The sequence below is a fragment of the Pseudozyma hubeiensis genome (genome assembly GCF_000403515.1).
Source record: "Pseudozyma hubeiensis SY62 DNA, scaffold: PHS57, whole genome shotgun sequence".
Lineage (NCBI taxonomy): Eukaryota > Fungi > Basidiomycota > Ustilaginomycetes > Ustilaginales > Ustilaginaceae > Pseudozyma > Pseudozyma hubeiensis.
The window spans coordinates 298,181-324,724 of NW_012133839.1; the positions used below are offsets into that span (position 1 = coordinate 298,181).

General features: G+C 57.0%; 8 protein-coding genes across 8 annotated transcripts; 5 read left to right on the plus strand and 3 right to left on the minus strand.

The window, feature by feature from the left end:
* Positions 1 to 776: 776 nt before the first annotated feature.
* On the plus strand, positions 777 to 2,936 carry PHSY_005992 (mitogen-activated protein kinase mpkC; the record flags this gene model as incomplete). The annotated part of the gene is made up of 1 exon (XM_012336595.1): positions 777 to 2,936. One exon carries the CDS (start codon positions 777 to 779, stop codon positions 2,934 to 2,936), a length of 2,160 nt encoding a protein of 719 aa, XP_012191985.1.
* Positions 2,937 to 3,344: 408 nt separating this feature from the next.
* Positions 3,345 to 5,021, minus strand: PHSY_005993 (rRNA processing-related protein; the record flags this gene model as incomplete). The annotated part of the gene is made up of 1 exon (XM_012336596.1): positions 3,345 to 5,021. One exon carries the CDS (start codon positions 5,019 to 5,021, stop codon positions 3,345 to 3,347), a length of 1,677 nt encoding a protein of 558 aa, XP_012191986.1.
* Positions 5,022 to 5,959: 938 nt separating this feature from the next.
* On the plus strand, positions 5,960 to 6,262 carry PHSY_005994 (hypothetical protein; the record flags this gene model as incomplete). The annotated part of the gene is made up of 2 exons (XM_012336597.1): positions 5,960 to 6,110; positions 6,198 to 6,262. The coding sequence occupies 2 exons, from the start codon at positions 5,960 to 5,962 to the stop codon at positions 6,260 to 6,262; spliced, it is 216 nt and encodes a 71-aa protein (XP_012191987.1).
* Positions 6,263 to 6,382: 120 nt separating this feature from the next.
* Positions 6,383 to 12,504, minus strand: PHSY_005995 (hypothetical protein; the record flags this gene model as incomplete). The annotated part of the gene is made up of 3 exons (XM_012336598.1): positions 6,383 to 9,357; positions 10,073 to 10,258; positions 12,447 to 12,504. 3 exons carry the CDS (start codon positions 12,502 to 12,504, stop codon positions 6,383 to 6,385), a joined length of 3,219 nt encoding a protein of 1,072 aa, XP_012191988.1.
* Positions 12,505 to 13,154: 650 nt separating this feature from the next.
* PHSY_005996 (SWI/SNF complex subunit Sol1) lies at positions 13,155 to 18,179 on the plus strand (the record flags this gene model as incomplete). The annotated part of the gene is made up of 2 exons (XM_012336599.1): positions 13,155 to 13,781; positions 13,899 to 18,179. The coding sequence occupies 2 exons, from the start codon at positions 13,155 to 13,157 to the stop codon at positions 18,177 to 18,179; spliced, it is 4,908 nt and encodes a 1,635-aa protein (XP_012191989.1).
* A 1,350-nt stretch (positions 18,180 to 19,529) lies between these two features.
* On the plus strand, positions 19,530 to 21,410 carry PHSY_005997 (plasma membrane protein; the record flags this gene model as incomplete). Its single annotated transcript, XM_012336600.1, has 1 exon — positions 19,530 to 21,410. The coding sequence occupies one exon, from the start codon at positions 19,530 to 19,532 to the stop codon at positions 21,408 to 21,410; it is 1,881 nt and encodes a 626-aa protein (XP_012191990.1).
* Positions 21,411 to 21,549: 139 nt separating this feature from the next.
* PHSY_005998 (hypothetical protein) lies at positions 21,550 to 23,244 on the minus strand (the record flags this gene model as incomplete). The annotated part of the gene is made up of 1 exon (XM_012336601.1): positions 21,550 to 23,244. The coding sequence occupies one exon, from the start codon at positions 23,242 to 23,244 to the stop codon at positions 21,550 to 21,552; it is 1,695 nt and encodes a 564-aa protein (XP_012191991.1).
* Positions 23,245 to 24,588: 1,344 nt separating this feature from the next.
* On the plus strand, positions 24,589 to 25,512 carry PHSY_005999 (hypothetical protein; the record flags this gene model as incomplete). The annotated part of the gene is made up of 1 exon (XM_012336602.1): positions 24,589 to 25,512. The coding sequence occupies one exon, from the start codon at positions 24,589 to 24,591 to the stop codon at positions 25,510 to 25,512; it is 924 nt and encodes a 307-aa protein (XP_012191992.1).
* Between the last annotated feature and the right edge of the window lie 1,032 nt (positions 25,513 to 26,544).

Sequence of the window (26,544 nt, forward strand, 5' to 3'; positions counted from 1 at the left end):
TCTACAACTCGTCCAACTCCGCACCGTCTGCCTCAAGCTGCTTCTTCGAGTTAACTGCATCCTTCGCTGTCCGCATCCGGTCCACCACCCTGCCTCAACTCCACCACCTCCTTCTTCTCGTTTCCACCTCGTGCTGCGCAGTACTATCCGCATTGATCATAGACCCTTGACGCTTCTGCAGCTTCTTCGCCTCCTGCATCATCCACCCAATCCTGTCTCGTCTTTGCCGCCCTGCTAGCTTGCTGCAAGCAATAGATCCTCCTTCGTCCATTCGATCCTGCATATCTTGTCGATCATCCTCTCCAGAGACGCTCTCGAACCTTATCCCAATCTCCGACTCACAATTCAGAGGCGCTTCTCTCCACTCCGCATCTGGTTCTCTTCCAGCGTAAGTTCGATTCCACGCGGTCTTGCTCCACCCGGTTCGACCGGTCTTTGGACTTTGCCTGTCTCATCTTAGTATATAGGCCCACTCGTGTCGAGTAGGCTGTTCTGGGCGGCGTTTCCTCTTGCTCACCTTCACTCGACGACGCTGGCCGCCACTCTTGCAGCTCAAAGCAGCTGACAATCCCTCCCTCCATCTCCACAACCTACCACCATCATTGTTTCGTTGCAAACCACTCAACCCAGTTTCCGAGCCCACTGCTTTCTGTTCACGACTTTCACGACAAGCACAACGCTACATCTCACGATTGGCAATCGCCTCTAGCGGGCACAAGCCCCAACATTGAACCACACTCGCTCGCAGCCATCGTCTCCCCTGATACTACACAGTCATGGACAGATTCGACGTCATCAACTTTGCTGACCTCTCCGGTCCCAACGGTGGAGAATGGATCAGGATCGGCGGAGGCAGCTTCGGTGTCGTCTTCAAGGGTGAATACCTCGGCACAGAAGTAGCCATCAAAGAGGTCCTGCCAAACAACACTTACGACGTCGAAAAGTACTTTGAGCGCGAATGCGTTCTCATGAAGGAAGCACGTCATCCCAACATTGTCCAATACATCGGCCTCACAAAAAGCCCCGGTCCGGACGGCAGGATCTACATCATCTCCGAATTCGTAGGCAGCAACGTCCGATCCTACATTGCAGATCAGAACAAACCCTTCCCATGGCGTCTGCGTATGAGCTTCGCCATGGACATTGCACGCGCTCTCGCCTACTTGCACGCACGCAACTGCATGCATCGCGATCTCAAAGGAGAGAACCTCCTCATCACCGCCAACGAGCGTATCAAGGTGTGCGACTTTGGCTTCGCCCGTATCGCGGCACGTAACGAAGAAGAGATGCGTCGAATCAGCTACTGCGGTACCGACGGTTACATGTCGCCGGAGATCCTTCTCGGTATCGACTTCAGCTTGCCCTCGGACGTCTTTTCACTCGGTGTCATCTTTGCCGAGATCGCCTCCCGCCATCTCGTTGACTCGTACACATTCAAGCGTGTCATGCCCACTTTCGGCTTGGACGCCGATGAGGTGCGAGAGATGGCATCCGAGGGCTGCCCCCAATCTTTCATCCAGCTGGCCCTCGACTGTGTCGAGGAAGATCCTAGAGACCGCCCCGAAATGCGCCAAGTCGTGTCGAGGCTGCGCGATATCGAGCGCGAGGTGCTCCTCCGCGAAGAAGCAGAAAATCGCTACGCCATCGGAAGTGTCCGAGGTGCCACCATCCAGTCCATCATGGGCACCAAGATCAAGCGCGCTGCCCCGCCAAGACTGCCCAGCTTCAACGGTGCTCTCAAGCTCAACGGCACACACTCAAAGGCCAATTCGGACGACAGCAGCGACGAGATCGAGGAGGCGCTCGCAGCGCTCGAAAAAATCGGTATCGAGCCCGACGACGCCAGGTCGCCCGGGACCATCAAGGGCTCGAGCACGCTCAAGGTCGCAGGTCACGGCAACCCGTGGTGGAGCGAAGAAGCCACCGAGGCTCTGCCCAGCATCAACCGCAGCTGGCTCGCCTCTCCCGGTGCTGCCGCCGAGAGGATCCGTCAGGAGTCCGAAGCCGGCTTGCTCGAGGGTGCAGACTACGCCGAGAGCGACTACAGCACTTCGGTTGTGCGTTCTTCCAAGATGACCCAGCGACACACACCGCTGGCCATGCTCGACGAGCGTGCTTCCACACTCTCTGCCAGGACACTACGCCAAGGCGACTCTCCGCTGCTCATTCCAGCACGACGAGGATCGGCCGACGTATCCGCCATCCGAAGAGGCTCCAACGACACAGCAGCGATGCAATCTTACTTGACAGCCCGCACCCACAAACCTGATCCCTCCATGGCGCTCGCCACCATCGCCTCGGTCAGCTCGGGTCACGTCGAACCCATTCCTATCTGCCATCGCTTCACTCTCGTCAAGAACGGAACTCGTCGTCCCAACAACGTCGTTGCCGCAGCGCAGCAAGCCATGGCCAGCGGTAGTGCGCACCAACACTCTCACCCTCCTGCTAGCAGCTATCCTTCGCTCGTACCTCCTGCTGTTATGCTCAGCAATGCGCTCGCAAAGTGCTGGATATGCGGTAAACGTATCGGCTGGAAACCGTTCATGGACTGCGACGACTGTCCGTGGAAGACGCACGTTGCGTGTGCCGAGTTGGCACCACCGACGTGTCAGGATCTGGCGATTCCCATGAGCGGTGCGGTGGGTGGTGGCAGCGTTCAGCCGATCCTGTCGCCGTTCAACGCGCTGAGACGTGGTTCGGCCGCTACGGATATCGTCACCTCGCGTCGAAGCTCCAAGGCCACCGACGTTGTCTCGTCTCGTCGTAGCTCAAAGGCAACCGATGTGGGTGATCAGAGGGAGATCTCGGCAGCTGCAGCTGCGCTCAGGAGAGCTTCGTTGGCAGACTCGATCGACGAACCGGGCTCACCGCAGCTGGGCAAGGTGAAATCCAAGAAGAAGCTCTTTGGCGGTTCCTCGGCCGTCCGCTGTCAGTGAACTCGATCGAGCCATCTTCCGTATGCCACGCCGCAAAAAAACTTCAAGCACTCTTCATTTCACCCCTCTCTCATTCACGCAAGCATCTTTACGACACATCTTCTCGCTTCTCACGACAACGACCCATTAACGAACCTTTTCTTGACTTAGACTCTCTCTCTACTCGTGTGCCCCGTTCTTACTCTCGACAACTCACAGCATTTGTACTCACTTCATTCATACAAGTTTCACCGAATGGCATTGAATCTTCTCATCGCATTGCAGACCGGCGCAGAGTTGTTTGTGTGAACGATGGTCGAGCGTGACACGATGCGTGAGTGTGGGAGCAATGACAAAAACTCTTCTTGCAATTCAACTCAGAGCAACAACGGATGAACAGATTCGGATCTAGATAAAGGGCGAATGTGTCTACTTTCCACCAGCACGTCTCGCCTTACCGGGTCTCTTGGCAGCGCCCGACTTCTGCTTCGGTCGGAATCCAGCCTTTCCACTGGTGACCTTGACCTTGCTACCCCTTGCTCCCCTCTCCGGGCCGACCCTGAAATCGTTGGTCGATTCAGCCGTGTTGCTCTTCGAGTACTTCTTCTTACCTCCAAACCCGTACTTTGCATCCCTCGCCGTCCTGGGCATCTTGCTCTTGCCACTTGCCGGTCTACCCTTCTGCGTCTTCTTCGCGTCACCACCCGAGCCAGTGCCACCGATGGCCTCCTCCAACCTGACATCGAACTCTTCCGCGTCCTCGTCGAGCGCTCCATGCTTGCGTTTCAGACCTTGGATCTTGGAGGCGAGCTCCTTCTTGTTTCGAATTCGTTCCTGCAGCTTCTCCACCTGAACCTTTTTGCCGAACTTTTTGAGTTCGCGCTGCTTCTTGGCTGCTTCGCTCGCCTTGATCGCGGCGGATTCGTCGAGCAGCTTCTGACGGATGCGTTCCATGTGTTCGTCGGTCTTGACCATCTCGGCGAAGAAGTCCGAGGGACGCGAGAAGGGGGTGCCGGAGGCGAGGATGAGCTTTTTGCCTTCGACGGCGGCGTGCAGCGCTTGCTTGTAGAAGGCCAGCTCGCGTTCCAGGTCGTTCTCCGGGTCGGTGACGAGCGAGGAGATGGAGGTAGGGTAGGTAATGCGCATGGTCTCGATCCAGGGGAGCTTGGAGGAGGAGGAGGGAGCGTCGAGTCGGATGTCGTTGTAGATGCGGGTGAGCGCGGATTCGTTGTTGATCTTGATGCGTTGGGTGCGCGATGCTTTGGCGACTTCGGAAAGCTCAATGTCGTCGGGAAGGTCTTCGTAGGCGATGGGCTCTTCTTCTTCTTCTTCTTCGGCGTCGGAGGCTGCTTCGGGGTCGGATTCCGAGTCGGACTCTTCGACGGGGACGAGACCGGATCGTGCGATGGAGGCGGCGAGCGTGTCGCCGTTGGCGTTGGGGACGACGCGCGGAATGTCAGAATCGTCCTGCTCGGCGGCGAGCTCTTCTTCTGCGGCTTCTTCGGCGATCTCTTGTTCCAGTGGATCCGCCTCCTCGTCTTCCTCGTCCTCTTCTTGATCATCGTCCTCGTCGTCTTCCTCCTCCTCGTCTTCTTCGCCAGCAAGCTCATCAAGCGCAGCCATGTCTACCTCATCAAGCCCGTCGTCGCCCAACGCAGCCATGAGACGCTGCATGCCCTTCTCCGAAACATCCTGCCCCTCTTCCAGATCCGAGTCCTCATCCTCTTCTTCGTCCTCCTCCGCGTCCTCCTCCTCCTCCGAGTATTCAGCGACGATAGGCTCAGCCGTAGCCAACGCAGAAGTCGGCTTCCTAGTCAACTTTGCATGGCTAGCAGGAACCTTGCTTGGCGACTCGACTTTAGATGCTGGCGAAGCGTTCTTCTTGGCCGATTTGGGACTGGCCTTGGTCGGTGTCCTCGACTTCGTCAGCGTCTTTTTCGCCGGAGAAGGCTCTACCATCTCGGTCTCCTCGTCATCTGCTGCAGCAACAGGAACGGAAGCAACAGCCTTCTTGGCCGAAGCCTTGGGAGTCGATATGCTGTTGCCCTTCTTCAACGGTGAAGGGGTCTTGATGCCTCCAGTGGCGCGTGCTTGTGCTCTGGTCATGCGACCGGGTGTGGACGCGGGGGAGGAGGAAGTGCTGCTAGTGGCAGCGGATGCCTTCTTGGGCGTGGACTTTGGTGTTGACGGCATGATGGATTAGACACCAGGGGCTTTGGTTGGTATCGACGTGTGTGGGTCGGGATGAAGATCTCGAGAGAGAGGCGAAGTCGCAGAGTGTCAAAAATCTCCACACTTTGGTTTCCAAAAAAAAGCACGGCTCTCTGGCAAAAATTTCTAGCCCGAGCCTCTTTGGAATTTTTTTCCTTGAGCCGAGCAAAGCTTCGACTTCGATTATGTCAGGCTCCGTAACAATTTCGGAAAATCAATCAATTTTGTTACATCGACTACAGGTTTGGTTTTTGGTTCTCGGATGAATTTCGGATGCAGGTGAATCAGCCTTGCATGCAATCCGCAGCCTGCGACCCAATCGCTGTCACTTACCGCTGTAGAGCGGGCCTACCGCTGGATTGGGTCCTCGATGCTGACTGACACATACACGCAGTTTCGTGCCGATCCGATGATGGACCCTGCCAGAAGAACTGGCTGTCGCAGAGAAGCAGGCAGTGGCGTTGCTGCGGGAAACTATCTGACGTCAAAGCGCGGCTGCCTCTCTCCAAAGCGACGTTTCCGATGCCCTCATCCGATCTTGGAGGCGCACTCGTCTAGCCTTCCCGACTGACTGTGGAGGGAAAGAAGCCCAGGGAAGACCAAAGTGTGGTTCATGTGGCATGTGGCTTGATGTCAGAGCGCTTTCAGAGCCGTCGTGTGAGAGCGCCCATTCAAGCACGACTGCCTCGGCTCAGCTGTCGCTCAGAGCCTCCGCTGCTCGATACAAGCCGAAACGTATATAACCTCTTTTCAGCTGCGTGCTCGAACGCTCATCCTCACCATCACAGCCTCTCGTAGCAACCTTTGATCAACTACCTCGAATCATATCAAAAATGGAGAAGACATTCCAGGAGCCCACCACCACATCTCAGTTCAAGAGCGACGCCGAGCGTCAGCAGGAGAACGCCAAGCTCGCCGAGCAGGGCAAGCCTCAGATCCCCGGTGCTGCCGGTCGTGAATCCGTTGCTAGCAAGGATCCCAAGGGTGAGTTGGCCTTATTACCAAGAGACAATCTGCTCCAACGTTCATACTGACTCATATTCTATGTCTTTCTGTTGGTGATCTTTGCAGAGTTCGACACTCGAGGCGGTCCCGGTTCGGAGGGCAACAAGCCCATTCAGGATCCTGTCTTGTAAGCGATTTGACAGCTAGCGCCTCACACGTCGTCAATTGTATTCTGTAATCAATAGTATTTATCAAGTCAACCCTACCAAAAGTGTTGCGCGATGACGCCGAGTGAAACCAGTGACAGCACATCATCGTCTTTCTCGCATCCTCCAACTCACCGCCCCCGCCAACAGCACAAAGAATCCCAGTACGAAACCCAACGCCAACACCAACAAATCCCTGTAGAACGCATCATCTTCAAACGCAAACAGATTGCCCGAAAACACCGACACGGAAGCGGTGATCCCAACCCCACCGACATTGTCAATCAGCTGCAGTCCTTTCAACTCGTGACTGGCCACCGCTTCCAACGCGTACTTCATGGGGCAGATCCACTGCAGCCACCTGAATACGCCAGAAAGGTTGCTCAAATTGAGCAGGAATCCACCAAAGCCGATGTTGAAGAGTATGAACACGCCCGCGAACAAAATCGACACGGACAAGTCGTCGATCAGCGCGGCGAGCAGCATGTTGTAGAGCGCCATGCAGAGGTGGAACAGGACGCAGATGAGGATGAACTCGAAAAAGTAGTTGGTCTGCGACTTCATCCCTACCATCCAGTACATGATGGTACCGAGTAGGATGGCGGGGATGACTCGAAGCAGCAGAGCGTCGTAGACGACGTAGCTGATCAGCCACGATAGCGGACCGTAGAGACCGTTTGCGCGTTCGCGCATCATGAGCGGACGCGCCTTGGACAGCGCTGTCGCCGACGAGAGCGCGGAAAAGGAGAGCAGGATGAAGAGGAAATACATAGATCCGACACGGTTCTGGAATCCGGCGATGGTGAGCTTGACTTGGTAGAAGCATCCACCGACGATGAGACCAATGACCACCGCGCCGACAATGTGAGCTAGCGCACCGCCAGGATCACGTCGAGCAGTGATGAAGTTGCGTCGACTGAGCGTGGTAAACTGCGTCATGAACGAGGCCATCGACGAGCCGCCGACTGTCTTTTCCCACGACGCACCGGCGGCGACAGCCGTCCCTTGGTCCAACGACTGTGTCGGTGCACCTTCTCTGCCAGAAGAGCCTTCCGCGGAGAGATTGCTCGTCTTTTCTTGCAGACCCTTCTCGCCGATAACGCTGCTCCGGCTCGACGCATCAGGAGCCGAAGCAATCTTGAGCAAGTGATCGGCAACATTGTGACCGGCAGGACACTGTTCTCCTTGCCTCTCGCACCAAGGAAGGGAGTCGGCTGGCGATCCTTGGTAGATGACAGCTCCCTGCGACATAAGCATCACCTGATCGAAGCTGTAAAAGATCTCGGACGAAGGCTGATGCACCGTCACGATCACCGTCGTACTTCCGACCTGCGAGCCCGAAGCTAGCTCGCGGAAAGCCGACACGACGCGAGCTGCCGAGAATGCGTCGAGTCCCGAAAGCGGCTCATCCGCAATCAGCAGACGCGGGCGCGACACGAGAGCACATCCGATCGAGACCCTGCGCCGCTCGCCGCCGGACAAGCCACGTCGACTAGCATCGCCGATTCGCTTGTTGGCGACTCGCTCAAGGCCAAGTTGGTGGATGACCTTGTCGACGATCTCACGCTTCTCGGCTCGCAAGACATTGTCGGGCAGAGAGAGATCGGCCGCCATCTGAAGCGCTTCGCGGACTGTGGAGAAGGCAGGCAGAGCGTCTTCCTGATCGACAAAGCCGACTGCGCGTCGCGAGGAGCTCTCTTGGGTATCAAGCCGCATAGAAGCTTCGATGGCACGGATGCTGCCCGATACGCGTCCGATCTTGTGCCGTCCTGCCAGGATCTCGACCAAGCTGGTCTTGCCTGCACCGGACGGGCCGAGCACCGCGACCATACACCCAGGTTGGATGCGGCCAGAGCTATCCCGCACAACCGAGAGCTCACGCTGATTATGCAAAGGATGCGACTCGAGATGAGCCACCTCGTCGGGAGTTCGGGACGATGAGACGACGTGCGTAAGATGATCGTCATCCTTCTTGCGGTGTCGTTTGAACAGGTCGTTGTGGATCGGGACAGTGTAGTCGAGGTGCTCCCATTGAAGCCCAACAGGTCCTTGTCCGGAACCTTTCGGGAGTCGCCTGGCTCTACGCTGCTGCCAAACACCAAGTAGCAACAAGGCAAGAATTGAAGCAATGGCTACGCCAAGGATCACAAGTCCAGCAATGACAGCATTGCTGAGCCCAGAACCCGAATTTTGGCTGTCGCTCTCGCCCGACCCCGTCGCATAGAACGTGTCGAGTTCGGACTGAGTGATGCACGATCCGAACTGGCAATTTTCGAGTGGCAGACCTGCCTGTCCGAGAAAGTTGTCGAGCAGCTCGCCTCGGAAGGCGCAGCTCGAAGTGGCAGTGGCATTGTTGGGATCAACGTAATCGCAAGGCATAGTGAGCGTGCCATTGAGCTTGTTGATGACGGGCGAAAGGTCGAGCTGACCCTTGCCGCACATGGTGGTACCGGGGATGCAGTAGCACTGAAGCGCAGTGCACGTCCAGAGGCTGCTTCCGAGCGAAGCATCGCCTTGGGAACTGAGAGTGGCAGAAGAGTTGCGGGCAGAGCAGCCGGCTGCTTGGCAGTAGAACTGCTCAACGCCGTCGAGCCACACCTGGGACAGAGCAGTGTTGCTCTGTTCGGACCAGCTGGCGAGACCGGTCTCGGAGAACGAGTCGGGCTTGTACGTCTTGCTGAGCGTCATGCGCATCTCGCCGGGATAGACGCCGTTGACGGTGGCTTGCTTGACATTGCAATCGATGTAGGTGGTGCGAACCGCCGAGGGTTGTTTGTGACAGACGAGCGTCTCATTGCTGCCGAAGAGGGAATTGGGCGTATTGATGCCCAGCGATGACCTGCGCGCCTGACACGAGCCAGCTGTCTGGCAGATGTTGCAGTTGATGCCGCCGAAACCGGCGTCGCAGGAAGGACATTGCTTGTCGGACGATGGTTTGGGAGTTCGAGCGTCGGGAGCGACAAAGGTGGAATTGCAGGTGGCCGCATTGCAAGCTGTGCCATTGACCGATGTGAGGCCAGGCGGACAGCTCTGATACATAGAAAGAGCACTGACGGACATGTTGACGGGAAGCAGTGGAGCTGCGAATGCGAGTGCAGTGGTGGTGCAGTCAGAGGAACGTTCGGCAGAGGCAAGACAGGGGATTTATATGCGTTACACCTTTGCGCTTTCAGAAGGTGGGGTGTCGACCTGGGGTGAGATGCGGGTCCAAGAGCTACGTGAACCTCATTGCGATGGGACGAGGCGTCACGGAGCGTGCGAGACAGAGCGAGCTTATGGTGGGTTGCTTGGGATCGCACGGTCCTCAATCGCTTCTTAAAGCAGCTGCCCCTGTTTCCAGCTGAGCATGCTTATCGAGATCAGTGCAAGATCTCGTTCGCCTTGTGGTGAGTTTTGAGACTGGGACCAATGCGAGGGATCCAATTCGATCGACAAAGTTGAGACTGTGGTAAGAAGATGGTGTACTGTGTTCCAACGCGGACGGGAAGTTGCTTTGCCGTTGGGTGGCAGGCGAGGCCTACAATCGCGGAAGTGCAGCGAGCGCCACTTTGCAGCGCCATCTTCTGCGGGGAAGGCGACACGGGAAGCAAGCATCACAGAGGCGCGTGCAGTAAAAAGACAATAATTAAACCGCAGACCAGACTGCTCATGAGCCGTGTGCCCTTTTTCGGGATGCCAGGGTCCGTCGACCTCATCTAGATATGGGACCATCAACTGTTCTGCATTACTGCTGGAACCGGTACGTACACGCTCGAGTCGAATGCTGCTCACATTTGTGCTGTCGTGCCCTTGTACCTGTCAGTGTGTCTAGTGCAGTGTTGTTGGTGCTGTACTCGCTACCGTCAGGCGACACAGTGAACCGGAAAATTGTCACGTTGTCGTTACAAAATAATGGAAAGGAAAAGGCCCGAGAAAATCGAGTTACAGAAAAGGGACCAACCACCTGTCTTCCGTTCCAGGCGCTCGCTGTCTCGTCCGTTCCTGCATCTCCAAAAGGTCCAAATCTGATGACCACGAATTTCGAGCCTTAAATTTCGCGCTCGCTTAAAGAGATTCAGAAGTCGCGACGAGTCTCGAAACGGCCCTCCATCGGTCTCGGCTTCTGTGCCCCACAAGCACCAGAGGCGATGGTCACAGATCGAGCCTTGGTGCACGTCACATCAGCCGACGCAGCTTGCTGCCGAATTATTCGGCTGCTCTGGAATCGGCATGACACCGAAGGTTGGGGCTTGAGAGAATATGTTTCGGGGTCATCGTTCGACTCTCGAAGCAGATTGTCTGGAAGCAGCCTCGCGCCTCGCACTCACATGAACCAGTGTAGCAACAACCGCGAAAGACGAGCGCCGCAATGTCGTGTTGGGGGGGGAGGGGGGGGTCGATCGGGCCATCGCATGCGCTCTTATCGTGTCCAACGCCAACCATTGCAACCCGCTTGAAGCACGAAGCAGTGGAATGTTTTGGACGCAAGAGGCGCCGCCTCCAAAATGAAGGCCACCATCTCGATGTTCCTACGCCCGCCTTTATTGCATTCATGAAAGCCAGCGCAGGAAGAGGCAGGGGGTCTACCTCGGACCTTCAGCATGAATATCCAAGGTTCAATGGGCGGACTTGCAGCAGATCCCGATTTTCATGTCGGTGCGCTCTCATGCTAAGGAATGCGGGATCATGCACGGCCTGCATGCACGTCTAACCGTTGCTCCCGCCTGTTGGAAAGCTACTGGACATACGCTCACCGCGATCGGGATGACATCGTCCTACCTCCTACCAACCAGCATTGGGCATGCCGGGATCGTTTGTGCAGCGACAAGCCTTTGAAAGCTTAAGAGCGCACCGCAATGCTGTCTCTGAGAGTGCAACGTCGCATCGGACGAGCGTCGATTCGAATGACGGCCACATAGCTCTAGCCGAAGCACGGCGGTGTGCCAACCACGTTACATATGTCCTACATTCCGCCTCGCCTGGTGTGACGTTGCCACATACACTCCAGACTTAAAGGAACTCGCACGGAGATGGACAAGACAACCTGATAGCCTCTGGATCTCGAGGGCAAAGTCTGAGTAAGAGGATGCTTGCGCTGCCCTTCATGACAACAAGCTTGCAGATTGACACCGCTCGCCGAACCAGTACTACACACAGCTCGCTGCGCAAGTCTGACAGATGTCGTCAACCCGACCAGCTGTCGGTGGCAGGCGATGCTCTCCGTCCCGTCTCTTCGCGATTCGGCTACTAGTTACAGCGTCATGAAAATTCGGATGGAAGGTGGCGAAGAAAATGGCGGCAGCAGCGTCACTATTAAGCGACTACCAATAGAGTGGACGCAGGAGGCCCGCTTCGCTTCTCGAAATTTTGCGTGGTTCGCGAACCAAGCTTTGTTTTTTAGGCGCTCTGCTCTCCAACCCGCCTGGGCGCCAGTTGGGAATTCCATTTCGCGAGGTGTGAAAAGAGCCTTTTCCTGCCCCCACAGCGCGATCTGGGGTCTGCTACAGTGTGCGGTGTACAATTCTGCAAAGTTCGCGTTCTCACTTCGCCCAGCGCAAATGGACAATATTGAGCTTTTTTTGGCACTCAACTTGGCTGTTCCAGTGCCTTTGTGCTGCTGCTGCCGCCTAGTTCAGTACGTTGGCTACCCGATTAGGCTTCGCGCCTCGACTCTTGCCTCTCGCCTCTCGCTTTCCGCCCTGCGTCTGGGAAGCTGGCTCTGCTGACCCTGTTCCACAAAAGCTTGTCCGCCTGTGTGTCTGTCCGTCCCAGGCTGACGGCCCGCCTGCCCGCCTGCCTGTCTGTCTGCAGCCGCTCTCGCTCGCGCCCTTGCTCATGCCGTGCATCACGATTTCGTGCCTCTGGCTGTCCCGCTCCTGCTCTTGCCTGTGGCCTCTCGCTCGCTCCCAATCCTTCCTCGACCTTGCCGCTCGTCGCTCGTCGCCATCACCATCACCGTCACCATCACCATCACCATCGCCTTCATCCATCCTTGACCGCCGCAGTGTGGTCCATCGCCAGCTCGTTGCCGGTGCGCTCTCTCCTTTCTACCTCATCTCATCGACAAGAGCGCGACTCTCTTCACGGGTTCACCGTCGTCGTTCCGGTTTCTCTGGCAGCCTCTTCGTGTCGTCGAGCTCCCGAGCCTAGGATCGCTGCAGCTCTTCACCTTCCAGTGACCACTCACTACCTCGACTTCGCTCTTCTCTGATAGTCCGCTTCCGTCGGTCGTCGCCCCCGAAAAGCATCCCGCCAGCCCGCCGATTTTTCTTCGTCGCAGCCGCACGGTGAGGAGCACGTCGTCCCATCTATACCCTTTGTTGCGCAGATCGTTTCTTCCCATCTTTGCATCTTGCATCCATTCGCTGCTCCTGGTCTCGCCTGACACCCGTACATTCGACTCAACACGTCCAGCTCTCCCCACCGTGCCTCGACTTCGGCCCGTTAATATAAGCGCACAGCGACTTCATTAACCGGTATCACGCACGGCTCCATCGACGCTTCCCCATAGCCAACGTGCCACGAATCCCTTCATAGATTTGCGCACACACTCCGTCCGTCTTCGCGATCGCAAGACACAACAATCGGTCTCTCCCACCACTGCATCGTGAATGTCAGTCGCTTGTCGTCCCGTACATCCCATCACCGTCCAATCGCGCGAGCTTCTCGAGCTCTGACCGATCCGGCACTACGCTCGTTGCTTCCCGAAAACCCCTCTGTGCGGTCCGCATCTATCAGTGCCAGCCTGCAGACGCGCTCTTCGTCACGAGTATCGCCAGCTTCGGGCAGAGCACGCTTCAGCCGCGTCTCTGGCATCATCTCACCTCGCGCCATATCGCAAGCGACCCACTGCCGACACCGCGCGCGCTCTTGACAGTAGCTGCTATACGTCGCCACCATGTCGGGCTTCGATCAGTCGCACAATGGTGCCTTCTTCAATTTCAACAATCTCACTCCACAGCAGCTCAACATGCTCCGGCAACAGAGTCAGATGCAGCAAGCCGTGCAGATGCCCCAGCAGCAGCAGCAGCAGCAACCGCAGCCGCAGCCCCAGCCCCAGCCGCCACCTGGACAGCAGACTCAGATGCAGCAGCGTAACCCCATGATGCCTCAGCTCGGTCTGCCCGCTGGGTTCAACCAGCAGCAGCTTCAAGCTCTCATGGCTCAGCAGCAATCCCAGCTCGCTAACGGCATGATGGCCAATAATCAGAACCCGCTCATGCAGATGATGCGCCCGCAGTCCATGCTTCAGCAGCAGACGCCTCAGCAGCAGATGCAGCCGCAACAGCCGCAGCCCCAGATGCAGCAACAACAGCAGCAGCTCCAGATGCAGAATCAGCTGCCTAATCAGCCATCTACCGTCTCGCAGCCTGCCCATCTCCAGCAGCAGCCTCAACCGACCAACAATTTGGGTGCCGCTGCGCAGATGGGCGGTCTCGGAGGGCCTACGCCGTCGTTTGCACAGCTCTCGCATGCCATCGAGCAGGCAAAGAAGGGCAATCTTACTCAAGAACAGATGATCCAGGTAAGTCCTCCCCTCGCAGTCTGTCTTTGATCCTTTGTGATCCTCATGCTCTCCGGTACAATTGCTGACTTTTTCTTTTCCCGCTTTTCTGTCCCTCTGACGTACGTGTGGCATTAGTTGCGGCAACTCATCACACGGCAACAAGCGATGCAAGCACAGCAACAGGCAGCCCAGAATCAGAACACGGGCGCAAGGCCTCTGCAGCCCGGTCAGCCCAACATCAACGTCAACAACATGTCGAACGGTCAAAATTTTGCCAGTGCCATGCAAAGGACGCCTCAGATGCAGGCGCAAGCACAGATGATGGCCGGTCTGCAGCAGGTGCGGCCGGGTCAGTCCACGCCCACTATGGGCTCGCAAGGCTTCTTGCAACCTGCTGCACCGTCGCAGCAACAGCAGCAGTCGCAGTTGCCTAATCAGATGCAGTCTTCTCCCCAGGTGTTGCAAGCTCAAGCGCAGATGGCGCGCTCACAGACCCCGCAGCAAGCGCTGGGCCTACCGCAAAATGCTCAACAGGCACAGCAGATGATGGGCCAGCAGCCTGCCCAGCCCGGACAGCAGAGGCCACCCGTCGGTCGACCGGATCCGTCGCCCGGCGCCAGCAACCAGCAGAATCCGCTCAACTTCCTGCGTCTTTTGCACCAGCGCGTCACAGACATCGAGAGCAAGCTCAACTCGGATCTCAGCGCAGAGGAACGCCAGTTGGTGCAGCAGCAGCATGCAGAGGCAAAGCGCTTGCAATCTGCACTGCTGCAGCGTCTCAATGTCCAGAACGCCCAGCAATTTGCCGCTCTGATGCAACAGGGGCAGCAGACGCCGGGTCAGGCGCCCAGCAATCAGCAGCAACAGCCGCAGCAGCCGCCACAGCCATCGTCGCAACCTCCGCAGCAGCAGCAGCAGCAGCAGCAGCAGCAAGGAGGTCTCGGTATGATGGGCAACAACATTCAGGGCTCGCCGGTTGTCCGTCCTCCAGCCAGGCCCGGCTCGGCTCGACCGCCACAAGGTCAGTTCGGTAGTCCCATGCTCAATCAGCCCGGACAGCAGGCGCAGAACCCACAGCAAATGCCTCCGCAGCAGCAAACGCCCCAGGTGCGTCCTTCTCCCCAGATGGGCGCCATGAACATGGGAGGTCAGCCAGGCATGTCTGGCCTGCAAGGCGTTCCATCGCTCCGTCCCGAGCAGTTCATGAAGGCCCTCGTCGATCTAATGAAGAAGCGAGGTACTCCCATCACGTCTTTGCCGAAGGTTGGCGGGCGGGAATTGGATTTGTACCGCTTCTACCAGATCGTGCAAGCGCATGGCGGCAGCGAGGGTGCGCACCAGAAAGGAGCTTGGCCCGCCATCGCCATGTCGCTGGAACTCGCGCCATTGGGCTCGCCTCAGACGCAAGCGCTCGGTCAGGCCCTCGCGACCGAGTATCGCAACTATCTTGCGCCATTCGAAGAGACGTGGCAGCGAGCAATGCAGCATCAGTACCAGATGTCGATGGCAGGTGCTGGTCTTGGTCAGGCTCCAGGCGCTGCACAGACGAATCCACAGGCGCCATCCTTCCGACCACCCTCGACGCCACAGATGCAGTCGCAGCAGCCCAACCAACAGCTTACTCAGCTGCAGGGTCAGCAGACTCCGATGATGACTCCGAACCCATTGCAGCAACAGCAACAGCAGCAGCAGCAGCAGCAGCAGGCGGGTCAATTGCAAGCGCAGAATGCAGCCGTTGTACCTCAGCAACCATCTCTTGCCGGCTTCAATCCACCTCCACCGCCGATCCTCAGCGCTGAAAATCTGGCCAAGGCGGGAATGTCCCAAGAGCAGTTCAACAAGGCCTACCTTGCCCAACAGCTCAATGCATGGCGTCAGGAGCAGCTACAGAACCAGCAACGACAGATGAATGCAGGTTTCCAAGGCAACCAGGTGGCTTCGGGGCAAAATGGCATGCAACAACCCCCGCAGTCACAGCAACCTCAGCAGCTCCAGCAAGCGCAACAGGGCCCAAGCCAACCGACACCACAGCCAGGTTGGCCAAGCCAACAGCGTTCCATGATGCCGCAGACCTCTGGAGCTCAGCCAAGCCAGACGCAGCCTGTCAGCTTTGGCGGCAGCATGCCCGGTCAGCCGAACAACGCGCAGCAAATGCAGAACCAGCCTTCGATGGGTCCCAATCTGCAGGGCCAGCAGCAAGGTGCACCGCAGCAACCGCAGCAGCAGCAGCCGTCGCAGATGCCGAACCAGTCAGCTCAACCGCCACAGATGAACGCACAGGCCAGCTCGGGTTCGAATGCGGCTGGCGCTCCGCAGGGTCAGCAAGGTCAAGTGGCCGGACGCCCTTCCAATATGTCGCAGGCTCGCTTCATTGCGGTGAGTCCAGAGCAGCTGGAACAAGCTCGCGCAGCGATGCAGAAGATCGATCAGGAGCTGGCGACGCAGAGGCCTCGATTGCCCATCATCCAGAACATCGCCGACGACGAGAGAGACCAGATTCTCGACCAAGTGCAGAAGCTTGCGCCGATTCAGGCGACTGTGACCGCGCTGCTACCCGCCTTCTACGCCATGAACGGCAACTTGGAGCCTGCAAAGCGTCTCAAGATCATGGCCTTCATGTACAAGGACCAGTTCGACCTGCTGCCCAAGAAGCAGTGCATCTTGCGTTTGGCCGACCTGGACAAGCTCAAGATGCAGATGAGCCGATGCATCAGCTTTGTCCGTTCCAGCAATCCAGATCTGGCTCAGCGCATTGTCACTTCGCTCGGCGAGCAGACTCGTGCTGCGCAGCAGAACGGCGTCGTTCCGTCGGCGCCAGCGCTGAACACATCAGCACCGCAAAACATCAACCAAAATGCTGGCACAAACGCGACGCAGTCGACGGCAACCAACGAGACGACGAACGCTCAGGCGCAGCGTACCGAGGCAGCGGCTGGCGTCAATGCCGATGGCACCTTCGATGCTGCCGCCGCGATGCATGGTATCAAGCGCGGACTTCGACCAGAGAACCTCAAGCTACCGCCGAGCAAGCGCGCAAAGAACGTCGTTGGAGCTGGCAAAGCCATGAGCCCTTCGTCCGGTGCCAACGAGTCGCCCAAGATAGCTCCTTCGCCCGTCCAGGCCGAAGATGCCACCACACCGGCAGGCTCGACACCGGCAGGCAAAGGCGGCAAGAAGGCCGAGAAAACGGTCAAGGGCGGTAAGGCAACGGCCAAGAAGGGCAAAGGAGGTGCTGCAGGCACACCGACGTCGTCCGCCACCGAACCTGACAAGAAGTTCAAGACGAGCGCCGAGATCATGGCCGAGGTCAAACGCGAAATGGCCGAAGCCGAACGCAAGCGTCGCGAGGGAGGTGCTGGCGGCATGGCTGGTGGCGATGCGGGTGGCGCTGCCAGCAAGGCGGAGACAGCCAACGTCAAGGCCGAGCTTGAGGCTGACGAGAAGCGCAAGAAGGAGCAGGAGCTGGCTGGCCGCGATCCCGCGGGCCTTGTCGAGTCGACGTGGCAGGAGCTTCTCGCTACCGGCAACAACGGATTGCAGGGCGCCAGTGCCTCGTTCGGCGCTCCGAGCACGGGCGCATCTGGGGCAAATATGTCAGATTCCAAGGCGCTCCAATCGCTCATGTCGATGCTGGGACAAGACTCGATGATGTCAGGCCTGCCCGCCAACGGTGTCAACGTGCCTTCGAAAGGATTCTTGCCGGGCGATGGCAGCGGTGCCGCCGGCGGATCGAGCTTCTTGGACGGCGCGCTGGGTTCGCTGCCCTCTGCGGATGCGGACACGGGCATCGACGACGACCTTTTCGACTTTATCGAGGCGTCGGCAGCCGGTCCCGACGTGTTTGGCGACACGGACATCGACCTGAGCGGCGTGTTCGGGTCGAGCGCGCTGAACGCTTCGACGCAGGAGAGCGAGCCGCCGGTCGAGACGCCGGAGCTGGTGGCGAGCGCGCGACTACCTGGAGGCAGCTCGAACGCGTCGACAGTGTCAAACTCGACATCGAACTCGATGCGCGGCAAGATGCCAGCGGCGCTGGGAGCGAGCGGGCTGGATTTTGGCTCTGCCGGACCGTCGAGCACGAGTCCGGCGGAAATGAGTAGCTGCGATGAGATCGATCTCGAAAAGAGCCCGTTCGTTCACAGAATGAGACTAGATCGCATGGGTCTGACCATGGCGCCGGCGGCTTCGGGTGCAGAGGCGAGCAAGACGACGAGCGCCTCGGCCGACTTGCAGGGGACGCTCAAAGCACCGGAGGAAACAGCGATCGGCCAGGTTGAGCTCGGACCTGGTTCGCAGGGCAACATCGCAGGCTCAGGTGGCGACGATTGGTGGGAGCTGGACCACTTTGGCAGCATGACCAACGGCGGGTTTGGATCGGACGCCAATGCGGACCAGCCCTGGGCGGTGCTGAGCTGAGGGATCACGATACCTTGTTGACAGCAACGAGCTTTGGTCAATTCGGCGAGGACAATACCACGTCGACGACAATACCCTATACAACGATGCGCTTCTCGCTCTGTTCGGGAGCACAATATATCCGGATCTTTACTCGATCCTCCATTCCCACATCTCCCTTAACCTCGAAAAGATCTTCTTGTTCGGCTCTCGACTTGCTCTGCTTGTTCCCCAATCTCCCTTTCTCCCTTTTATCTTTCGAATGCTCATTCACTGTATCAGTCGTACCATCTGTTGTTCACGGTCAGTCGTGCTCTTTTCATTGTTCAGATTGTTTGTCATGATAACGTTGCCTTTTCCCCAGTCTTTATTGAACGGTGTGCGGTAAAAGCGCAGAGCAGCGCCCAGATGTTAGTGTCCGAGTACGGTGTGAAAAACGAGAGCAGTTGGAAGAGCAGCGGAAGCAGCGCGGTCGGATGAAAGGGAGAAGTCCAGATTTGATTACGAGGCGGAACGGGAAGCGTGGCTAGGGTGACGCAGTTACCTCAACGCATCAGGAAACTGCGGGACCTCAGTTGACTGTGAGAGACGCTGGTTTGTGACAAGGAGATCGAGATTCTGTGTGAGGAGGAAGCCAGACAAGAAAGTCAAAAAGTCGTTAGCGCCGAGAACGAATCATGTGGAGAATGCCTGTCCGAAGTACAGAAGAAGAAGAACCCTGCCAAGCATTGTGTCAGCTTGGCACAGCAGTTTGCGTTTCTTGGATCAGAGTGCCGATCGAAAGGCTGCCCTGTGGATGGGCTAAGCGAGAAGCTGCAGAGTCGGATAATTGTCTAACTTGAGGGGAGGGCGGCATTCCGGCTGTACGGAAGGAGAAATCCTTCGCCAATCGAGCTCGTCCGATTTGTCGTGGTCAAATTATCGCAACGAAATACCGGAAATGAAATTATTTGGCATTTCGGCACTGTGATCCCGTCGGTGGTGCGCTGTCGGTAGCTGCGCCTCCACTTTGCATGTTCTCACGTCGGGTCCATGTGAATCGCGGATTCCGGTCGTGCATCCACCTGCAGCATTCGAAGCCTCTCGTCCTCTGCGCCGCCTCTCGTAAGAAGCTGTCCTTCGTCCTGAGCTGCGCAGAGGCCTTGCCAACCCACTTCACCAGTCACATACGCTCAATCTCGCCCGCTTTCGTGTTCTCGTCCTCGTCTTATTGCGCTGCGCATCTCAGGTCCTAACCATCACCACCGTCACTGGAACAGGTATATACCCAAACCCCTCTCCTCTTCGCTAGAACGGTGCTTGCTCTCTGCTTCCCCACGTTCGCGTACGCCCACCCCATCCTCGGAAGCAAACCTCTTCGAGTCAAACAAGATGACGACGCTCAACGTCAAGGCGGGGCCTATGCTCCGATACGACAATGTCGATCTCACCTCGGGCATCTACCACGCCTACGCCATGATCGTCACCGAGGACGCAACCAGTGACTACCAGCTCACGCCCACTCTTCAGTACCGATGGGAGGACGCCACCAGCGTTTCGGCTACCAACGACGGCAAGACGGCCGTCACCGAAAACGAGTCGCACAAGCAATCCGAAGCCATCAAGCTTCACCAGTACCACGGCAAGGAGGGCTCCTTCACCTTTTGGCGTTTCAAGATCGAGGTTCCTCTCGCCGATCGCGAGCTTGCTGTCCACTACTCGATCGACGGCGAGGCACACCCCAACTCGCAATCCGAGGCCATCAAGGGCATGACCGGCCACACCTTCTTCGTCCCCTCCAAGACCGACAACTTCCGATGGGCCGGTCACAGCTGCAACGGCTTCAGCGCCTCGGTCGACGAGAAGGAGTTCAACGGTCCCAACCCTCTCTGGGACGACTTGCTCAAGGCCCACGCCAGCAAACCTTACCACGCCGTCATCGGTGGTGGCGACCAGATCTACTGCGACACGCTCGTTCGGGAGCCAGAGATGCAGGAGTGGAACAACCAGTCCGACCCCAAGAAGCGAATGAAGATGCCCCTCACAGACGAGATCCGCACCTGCATCGACCGCTACATGTTCAACCACTACTGCGAGTGGTTTGGCGGCGGATCCTTCGCCAAGAGCATCGCCCAGATCCCCATGATCAACATGCTCGACGACCACGATCTCATCGACGGCTTCGGTACCTACCCGGACGATCTCATGCGTGCCCCCGTCTTCAACTACGTCGGCGCTCGAGGCTACTTTTACTTCCTCCTCTTCCAGCTCTTTGTCAACGACGAGGTGGATGGTGTCAGCGAGACTTCGCACCCCAACAAGAGCATGATCATCGGCGGTGACGGCGTCTACATTCCCTTCAAGAACCACAGCTTGCTCTCCTACCTCGGTCCCAAGCAGTGGATCCTGCTGGCCGACTGCCGTTCCGAACGCAAGCTTGATCAGATCTGCAGCAAGGCCACCTACCAGCGCCTGTTCGATGCAGTTCGCAAGCTGCCTCCCGGCGTCGAGCACCTCATCTTTTTGCTCGGTGTACCGCTCGCCTACCCCAGAATGGTCTTTTTGGAGCGTACGCTGTCCAGCTCCATGAACCCGCTCATTATGCTTGCCAAGGGTCTTTCGCCTGGCTTCACCAACAACTTCAACGGTCAGGTCGAGCTGCTCGACGATTTGGGAGACCACTGGTGTGCCGGACCTCACAAGCACGAACGAAACTGGCTCGTGGAACGCGTTCAGGAGGTTGCGCTCGAGAAGCACCTCCGCGTCTCGTACATCAGCGGTGACGTCCACGCAGCCGGTGTCGGCGTCTTCTACGGCTACCACCAGCACGATCCCAGCTTGGACCCCAAGTACTCGCTCGCCGTCATCACCTCGGCCATCGTCAACACCCCACCCCCACCCGCGGTCATCTCGATGCTCAACAAGCTCGCCAGCAAGAAGCACCGTTCGCTCTTCTACTGCGGAACCAAGGAGACCATGGTGCCGCTCTTTGAAACCGATCTCAACGATCAGAAGCAGAAGGACAAGTACATCATCGGTGCACGCAACTGGTGTTCCGTCGAATACCTGACTGCCACTGGCGAGTTGGAGTTCGATCTTCGAGTGGAAAAGGTCAGAGGTGGTGGAGAGACAAAGAGCTATGCGGTCAAGGCTCCGGCTCCGAAATGGGATGTGGCGAAGCAGCATCATCACTTGCTGTTGACCAAGAACTTTGATAAGGATGTCGGTACGCTTAGGGGTACGGGTAAGGTGGGTGAGCCGGCAAAGGCGTAGATTAGATAGAACGTTTGTACGGCATTATACCCTGTATGGTTTTTGTAGCGCTCCCGATGTGGTTCGGGAGGCTGTCAGTGCTTGATTTCTTTTGATCGATGAATGATAAATGATTCTTCCAATTGCAAAAGAACGAGGGTTAGACAGGTTGAACAGCGTTCAACTGCTGCTGTTGTTGCAGTTGTTGAGCCATGACTCTTTGAAGTTCCTCCTTTCTGTTTTCCTCGAGACTGTATGCATCTGCTGTCTCCTTCGCCCCTTCCAGCGCTTTCTCCGCAGCCAACCGTCTCCCATCTGCTGTGGAGTAATCCAGCTCGGCGTCCCTCAAATCCCTCCTAATCGACCTGAGATTTGTCCTTTTCCCACCGAACAAGTAGTTCGAGATGAAAGTGGAACGTTGGGTTTCCAAGGCAAGGAGTTCGGAGTCGAGGTCGGGAGTGAGGATGGAGGCGGAGCTGAAGTGTGGAGTGGTGTTGGTGGCGGTGGTGGGAGCAGCTGGAGGAACGAGAGTGGATGGAGAGGGTAAAGCTGAGGAGACGGATGGTCCGGTGGGGATGGCGGATGTAGGCGTGATGGGAGTTTGCGAGGATGAAGTGCGCGAGAGACGCGGTGCGGCCAAGTGGTGAGGAGCGACAGAGGTGGAGGGAGAGTAAGGAGAGTTTTCGTGAGGAGATGAACCGGGATGGCCACCGGCGTAGCCACCGCGAAAGTCGTCTTCGGGACCAGCAGGGTGGAAGTGCGAGTCGTACGGGTTGGTATCCCGACGTCCACGTCCGAAGGCCGGATGACCGCCGCGGTACGGTCCAGTGGGGATCCCACCATCTCGTCCGGCGCGAGCGAAGCGACCGTTGGATGGGCTCATGTAGCTGCTTGCTTCGCGATCGCGATCCGAGCCAGGCGTGTAGACGCCGACGGAACCCGAACCTTCGCGAGCGCGGTACGCGGATGACGGATGTGTCGGCGGACCACCACGGGAGGCTTTGGGACCTGTGGGCGGCGTAGAGATGAAGCCCGAGTTGTCCCTCGCTGGTCCGCGCGGAGTGGAGTGCGGAGAAGGCGGTCTGTAACGGGACGGAGCTGCGACGTCGACTGTGTCGGCATCCCATGCTGGTGCTGCAGATGCTGCTGCTGGTCCAGTTGGTGGAGCTACTGCTGCTGCTGCTGCCGAAGACGATAATGGCGGAGGAGAACCTCGTCGGACGGGGTAGCCTGCCGGTGCATCCGGTCTATCTGCTGGTGCACCTGCCAGCTCTCGCTCCCTACCCTCCGACGATCCGATCGAGGCTCTGCTCCAGCCTGCCCTCTGCTCATATCTCGGATCGGCTCCAGGACTCCGCGAACGATCCCGCCTCGACGGTCCAAGATCCGGATGTCTCGCCCTCTCCCTCTCGTACATCTCCGCATCCCTCTCTCGATCCCTTCCAGGACCAGCCCCATAGCCACTTCCACATCCGCTCCTCTCCCAATCCCTCTGCCTCTCGCGCTCTCTCTCCTCCATCCTCTGCTGATATCTCTCCTCCTCTTTCGCCTCCCACGCCTCTCTCTCCCTCTCCAGCTCTATCCTCTCCTGCTCCGTCCTGGGCGGTGGTCTTCGGCTGTAGTCCCACGGCCTCGGCGGCGGGATCGCTTTGTGCACCCTCCTTCCGTGCGGTCGATCCGGATACCCGCGAGGCTCTGGATAGTAGGACGAGGCGTACGAGTCGCGTGCGTCGTACGCGGCACGAGCATCGGCATACTCGTGCTCGTCTCGAGGATGACGTGGAGGATAGCGACGGTCATCGCGGTAGGGACCGCCGCGACTGCGGTATGCTGATCCGTGGTATCGATCAGACATGTTGATGGGTGTGAGAGGCTGGAAAGATGGTGAGAATGTTGTGTGAGATGCAGAAGCGCTGATAGAGGTAGAGATGCAAATCCATAATGAAGGTTTCGGAATTCGGAACAAACATTTGAAAAAAAAAAATCCCTTCGCGCGGATAAGAAGCTTTGAGGATTTCGCGGGTCAGACGCTTGGTGAACGAAGCTTTGTCGAAATATGATGATGCTCAGGCGACGTTCGTTTTGCACCTACAGTATAGCTGGTGCAAAGTGGATTTTCCGCAGCTGTCACAATGCATCACGCCGTTGTGTGTGTGGCTGCTCCTCATACGACGAAGGCGCACGGTGTCGGTGGGATGAATCGCTGCAATAGCGTGAAAGCAAAGTTTCGGCAAAGTCAAGCCTTTCGTGTTGCTGGAGGTGGGTTGGAGGCTTGAACAAGAGCCAACAACGAGTTGGTGATCAGAGCATAGCAACTCTCTCACATACTGTACTAGCAGCTACCGGAAAGCTCGACATGCATGTTTGAGGGAAAGCGGCAAATCACATACCTTGAGCAATGAAGAATGCAAATGTCGAGACTCGACTATCCGCGCCGGTCATTGAGTGGTCGAAAGCAGCTGCATATGACCGAGATCGTCTGTCCTTCGGTCAACAGATGAGAGCAGGTGGCGTCCGTCGTGTCATTGCTAGTCTTTGCAGCCGAGTCCGGTGTTTTTATCCATGCCCGACCTTTCGACCTCATCAACTTATAAATGGAGTCGAAGGCAGCATGTACAAGTCGCTCCTTTGAATCTTTCGTTCTGGCTCTCGAGATGGACGTCGCTTCGACACCATGAAGACTGCCTCATTCATCGCTTCCTGTGTCGTGTCAGGGCTACTGTCCAATGTCGTCCCTGTGCTAACCGTCCCAGCTTCAAACACCTCTGGCTCGCCTCCACGCTCTCCATTCTTGAGCGATTCACCAATTTATTCTGGTGGCGAACCAGCTGTCGACCCGACAGGAGCTTTCTGGACGCACCACTACGACCATGTACAGCCAGTCTCACACGATGGTCTAACCAGGACGAACAGCGCAGGTGGTCCGCTTTCCGCCGTGCTCAGTACGTCTGATTCGGTCGCAGCTCAGCACGTGCCTCGACAAGCGGGTTTCGTGGATCTTCTGCATTCGGTGTCTTTTCCTTCGCTGTCTCACTTTCTGACATCGACCGATGAAAAGCAGGATCCTACTATGATTGCAGGACCGAGCTCGGTCTCGCAAAGAGGCATAACACCACCAAGAGACCACAATCTTGCTTCCTCGAGCTTGGTACCATCAAGGCAATTTGATTCCGGAGTCGCGCGCTCTTCCATTCAGCAGATGCCTCATTGGCATCGCGGGGACTCGAGTCCTAGCGCACAAGTTTCACAGGTCGAGCAAGAGAATCGCGACGAGCTCAGTGCGCTGACTCTGTTGTACCAAGATCAGAGTGAACTGCATCTGACCCTCGCAGAGCGGGTGATTATCAAAGAAGCTTACCAGCTTGCTATTCGGGGCGATCTTGTTGGCGCTCGAAGGCATCTGGACATGCATCACTTGGTTCCCTCGAGCTTGTTCAGAGCGCTTTCGGACGAGAACATGATCAAGCGTATCTTCACGACCGATTCCCAAGAACCTTTCGAAGGCGTGGATTTCGACCACATGTCGCCACTCATGAAAAGCGTCTTCCGACAACAAGTTCAAGATTTCCAATCCAAACTGCGGGCCGATCACCATCGAAACAAGGGATCCATCCTTGCCAACGACAGATACGAGGCACCAGAGCCTCGAGCATTTACGCCTCTCCAAAAACTCACCGCCCATTACAGCATCCCCAAACATTCGGATCTCGTCCAACATCGACCTGAAGGGACGGTCATCTTCTATGGATTGAACGGTGCAGGCACCAAAAGGCTGCGTCTCGGCACTACACCCAATGTTGCCGACACCTTGTCCTCGGTACGTCTCTCCGGAGGGAGGTTGCTCGCGGATCGGGCGACTTGGAAGAAAATGGGTATGAGAATGCTTTTCGCCCAATCCCCAAAGGTGGCGTATGGCATCGTAGAGTCGAGCATCTTCAAGGGCTTCTTTCCGTGGCTGCCAGAAGCAGATGCTGAGAAGCTGCGCGACGGTACGGTGGCAATGATCGAGGTGCAGAAGGAGGAGTTTGGTTATTCCTACAAGCTGTTTTCAGTGTTCGATACGACCTTATTCCGAGGGCTGCTTGCTGAGGTCGAACACGTTGGGGCAAGGATCGCACGGTGAAGATACAGCAATGGGCATTGCTTTCCGACTGAACGCGAGTTAAACTGTGCAGCGGTACAAAAAATTGGGTACTACTTTATTGAGACTGAAAGTGATGTTTGTGTTCGCTTCAAATCTTGTCCTCATGAGGAAAGAATCCACTTCTCACAACTCATTTGAATAGCGAGCTTTCCTTCGATGCAATGAAAGATTGAATCCCTAGAGACGGAACCAGGCCCTCACATACACGAAATTCTGGTGTCAGGGTAGCTTTCGCAAACGAAGGACCGTCTTCTCTTAGAAGGGCAGACATAGACTCTGGCAACTTTGATATTCTTGCAGGTCTTCTTGAAAGGAGTTGATCGGAATCGAGAGGCGATAGATTTTCAGAGTTAGTGGACACCCTCTCTTCACCTTTCAAAAGAGGCCAGAACAGGAGTCGAAGTATCGAGCTTCAAGTTGAATGTGCTGAGGGACAATGTTTGCGTTGCCTGCCGATCAGCTCGGCGTAAAGGCTCAGTCAAGCTGCCGCTAAACGCGCCATATGAGCAAGGGGAACCCACCGGGTGGGGTGATGTAGGAGATGAATCTAACCACTGTACAGTACGAGCTCGAGGTGCCGCACGCCTATGCTCCCACCCACCTGACATGAGGGATACGGGCGTTGCTCGGTGACAGAATGCTCCTCTGTTCCATTGGCACCATTTCATTTGTGGAAAGAGCAAAAGAGAAGGGGGTTTTGATCGAGCATCTTTTGCGCCCATTGGTGGGGAAGACTATGTCGACAATGTCGACGTTCAACTACAGCGCATAAGCTTCACGAAGCAATCCTGATCTTGTCACATGCCATACTGTGGGCGTAAGCGAGCTGGACCCCTAGTGTCACTGGATCAGCAACCCCAAGAAGTATAAAGATCTGGAATTTCCAGTCCGACGAAGAGGTCCAGCCTGCAAGCTCATCAACTGTGCTGGCCACCAACTGTCTTCCTGTTCGCACTCCTATCCTCTCCCTCCTTCGAAGGCTGGCACTTCGTAGTTCTCTTCCGTCTTACC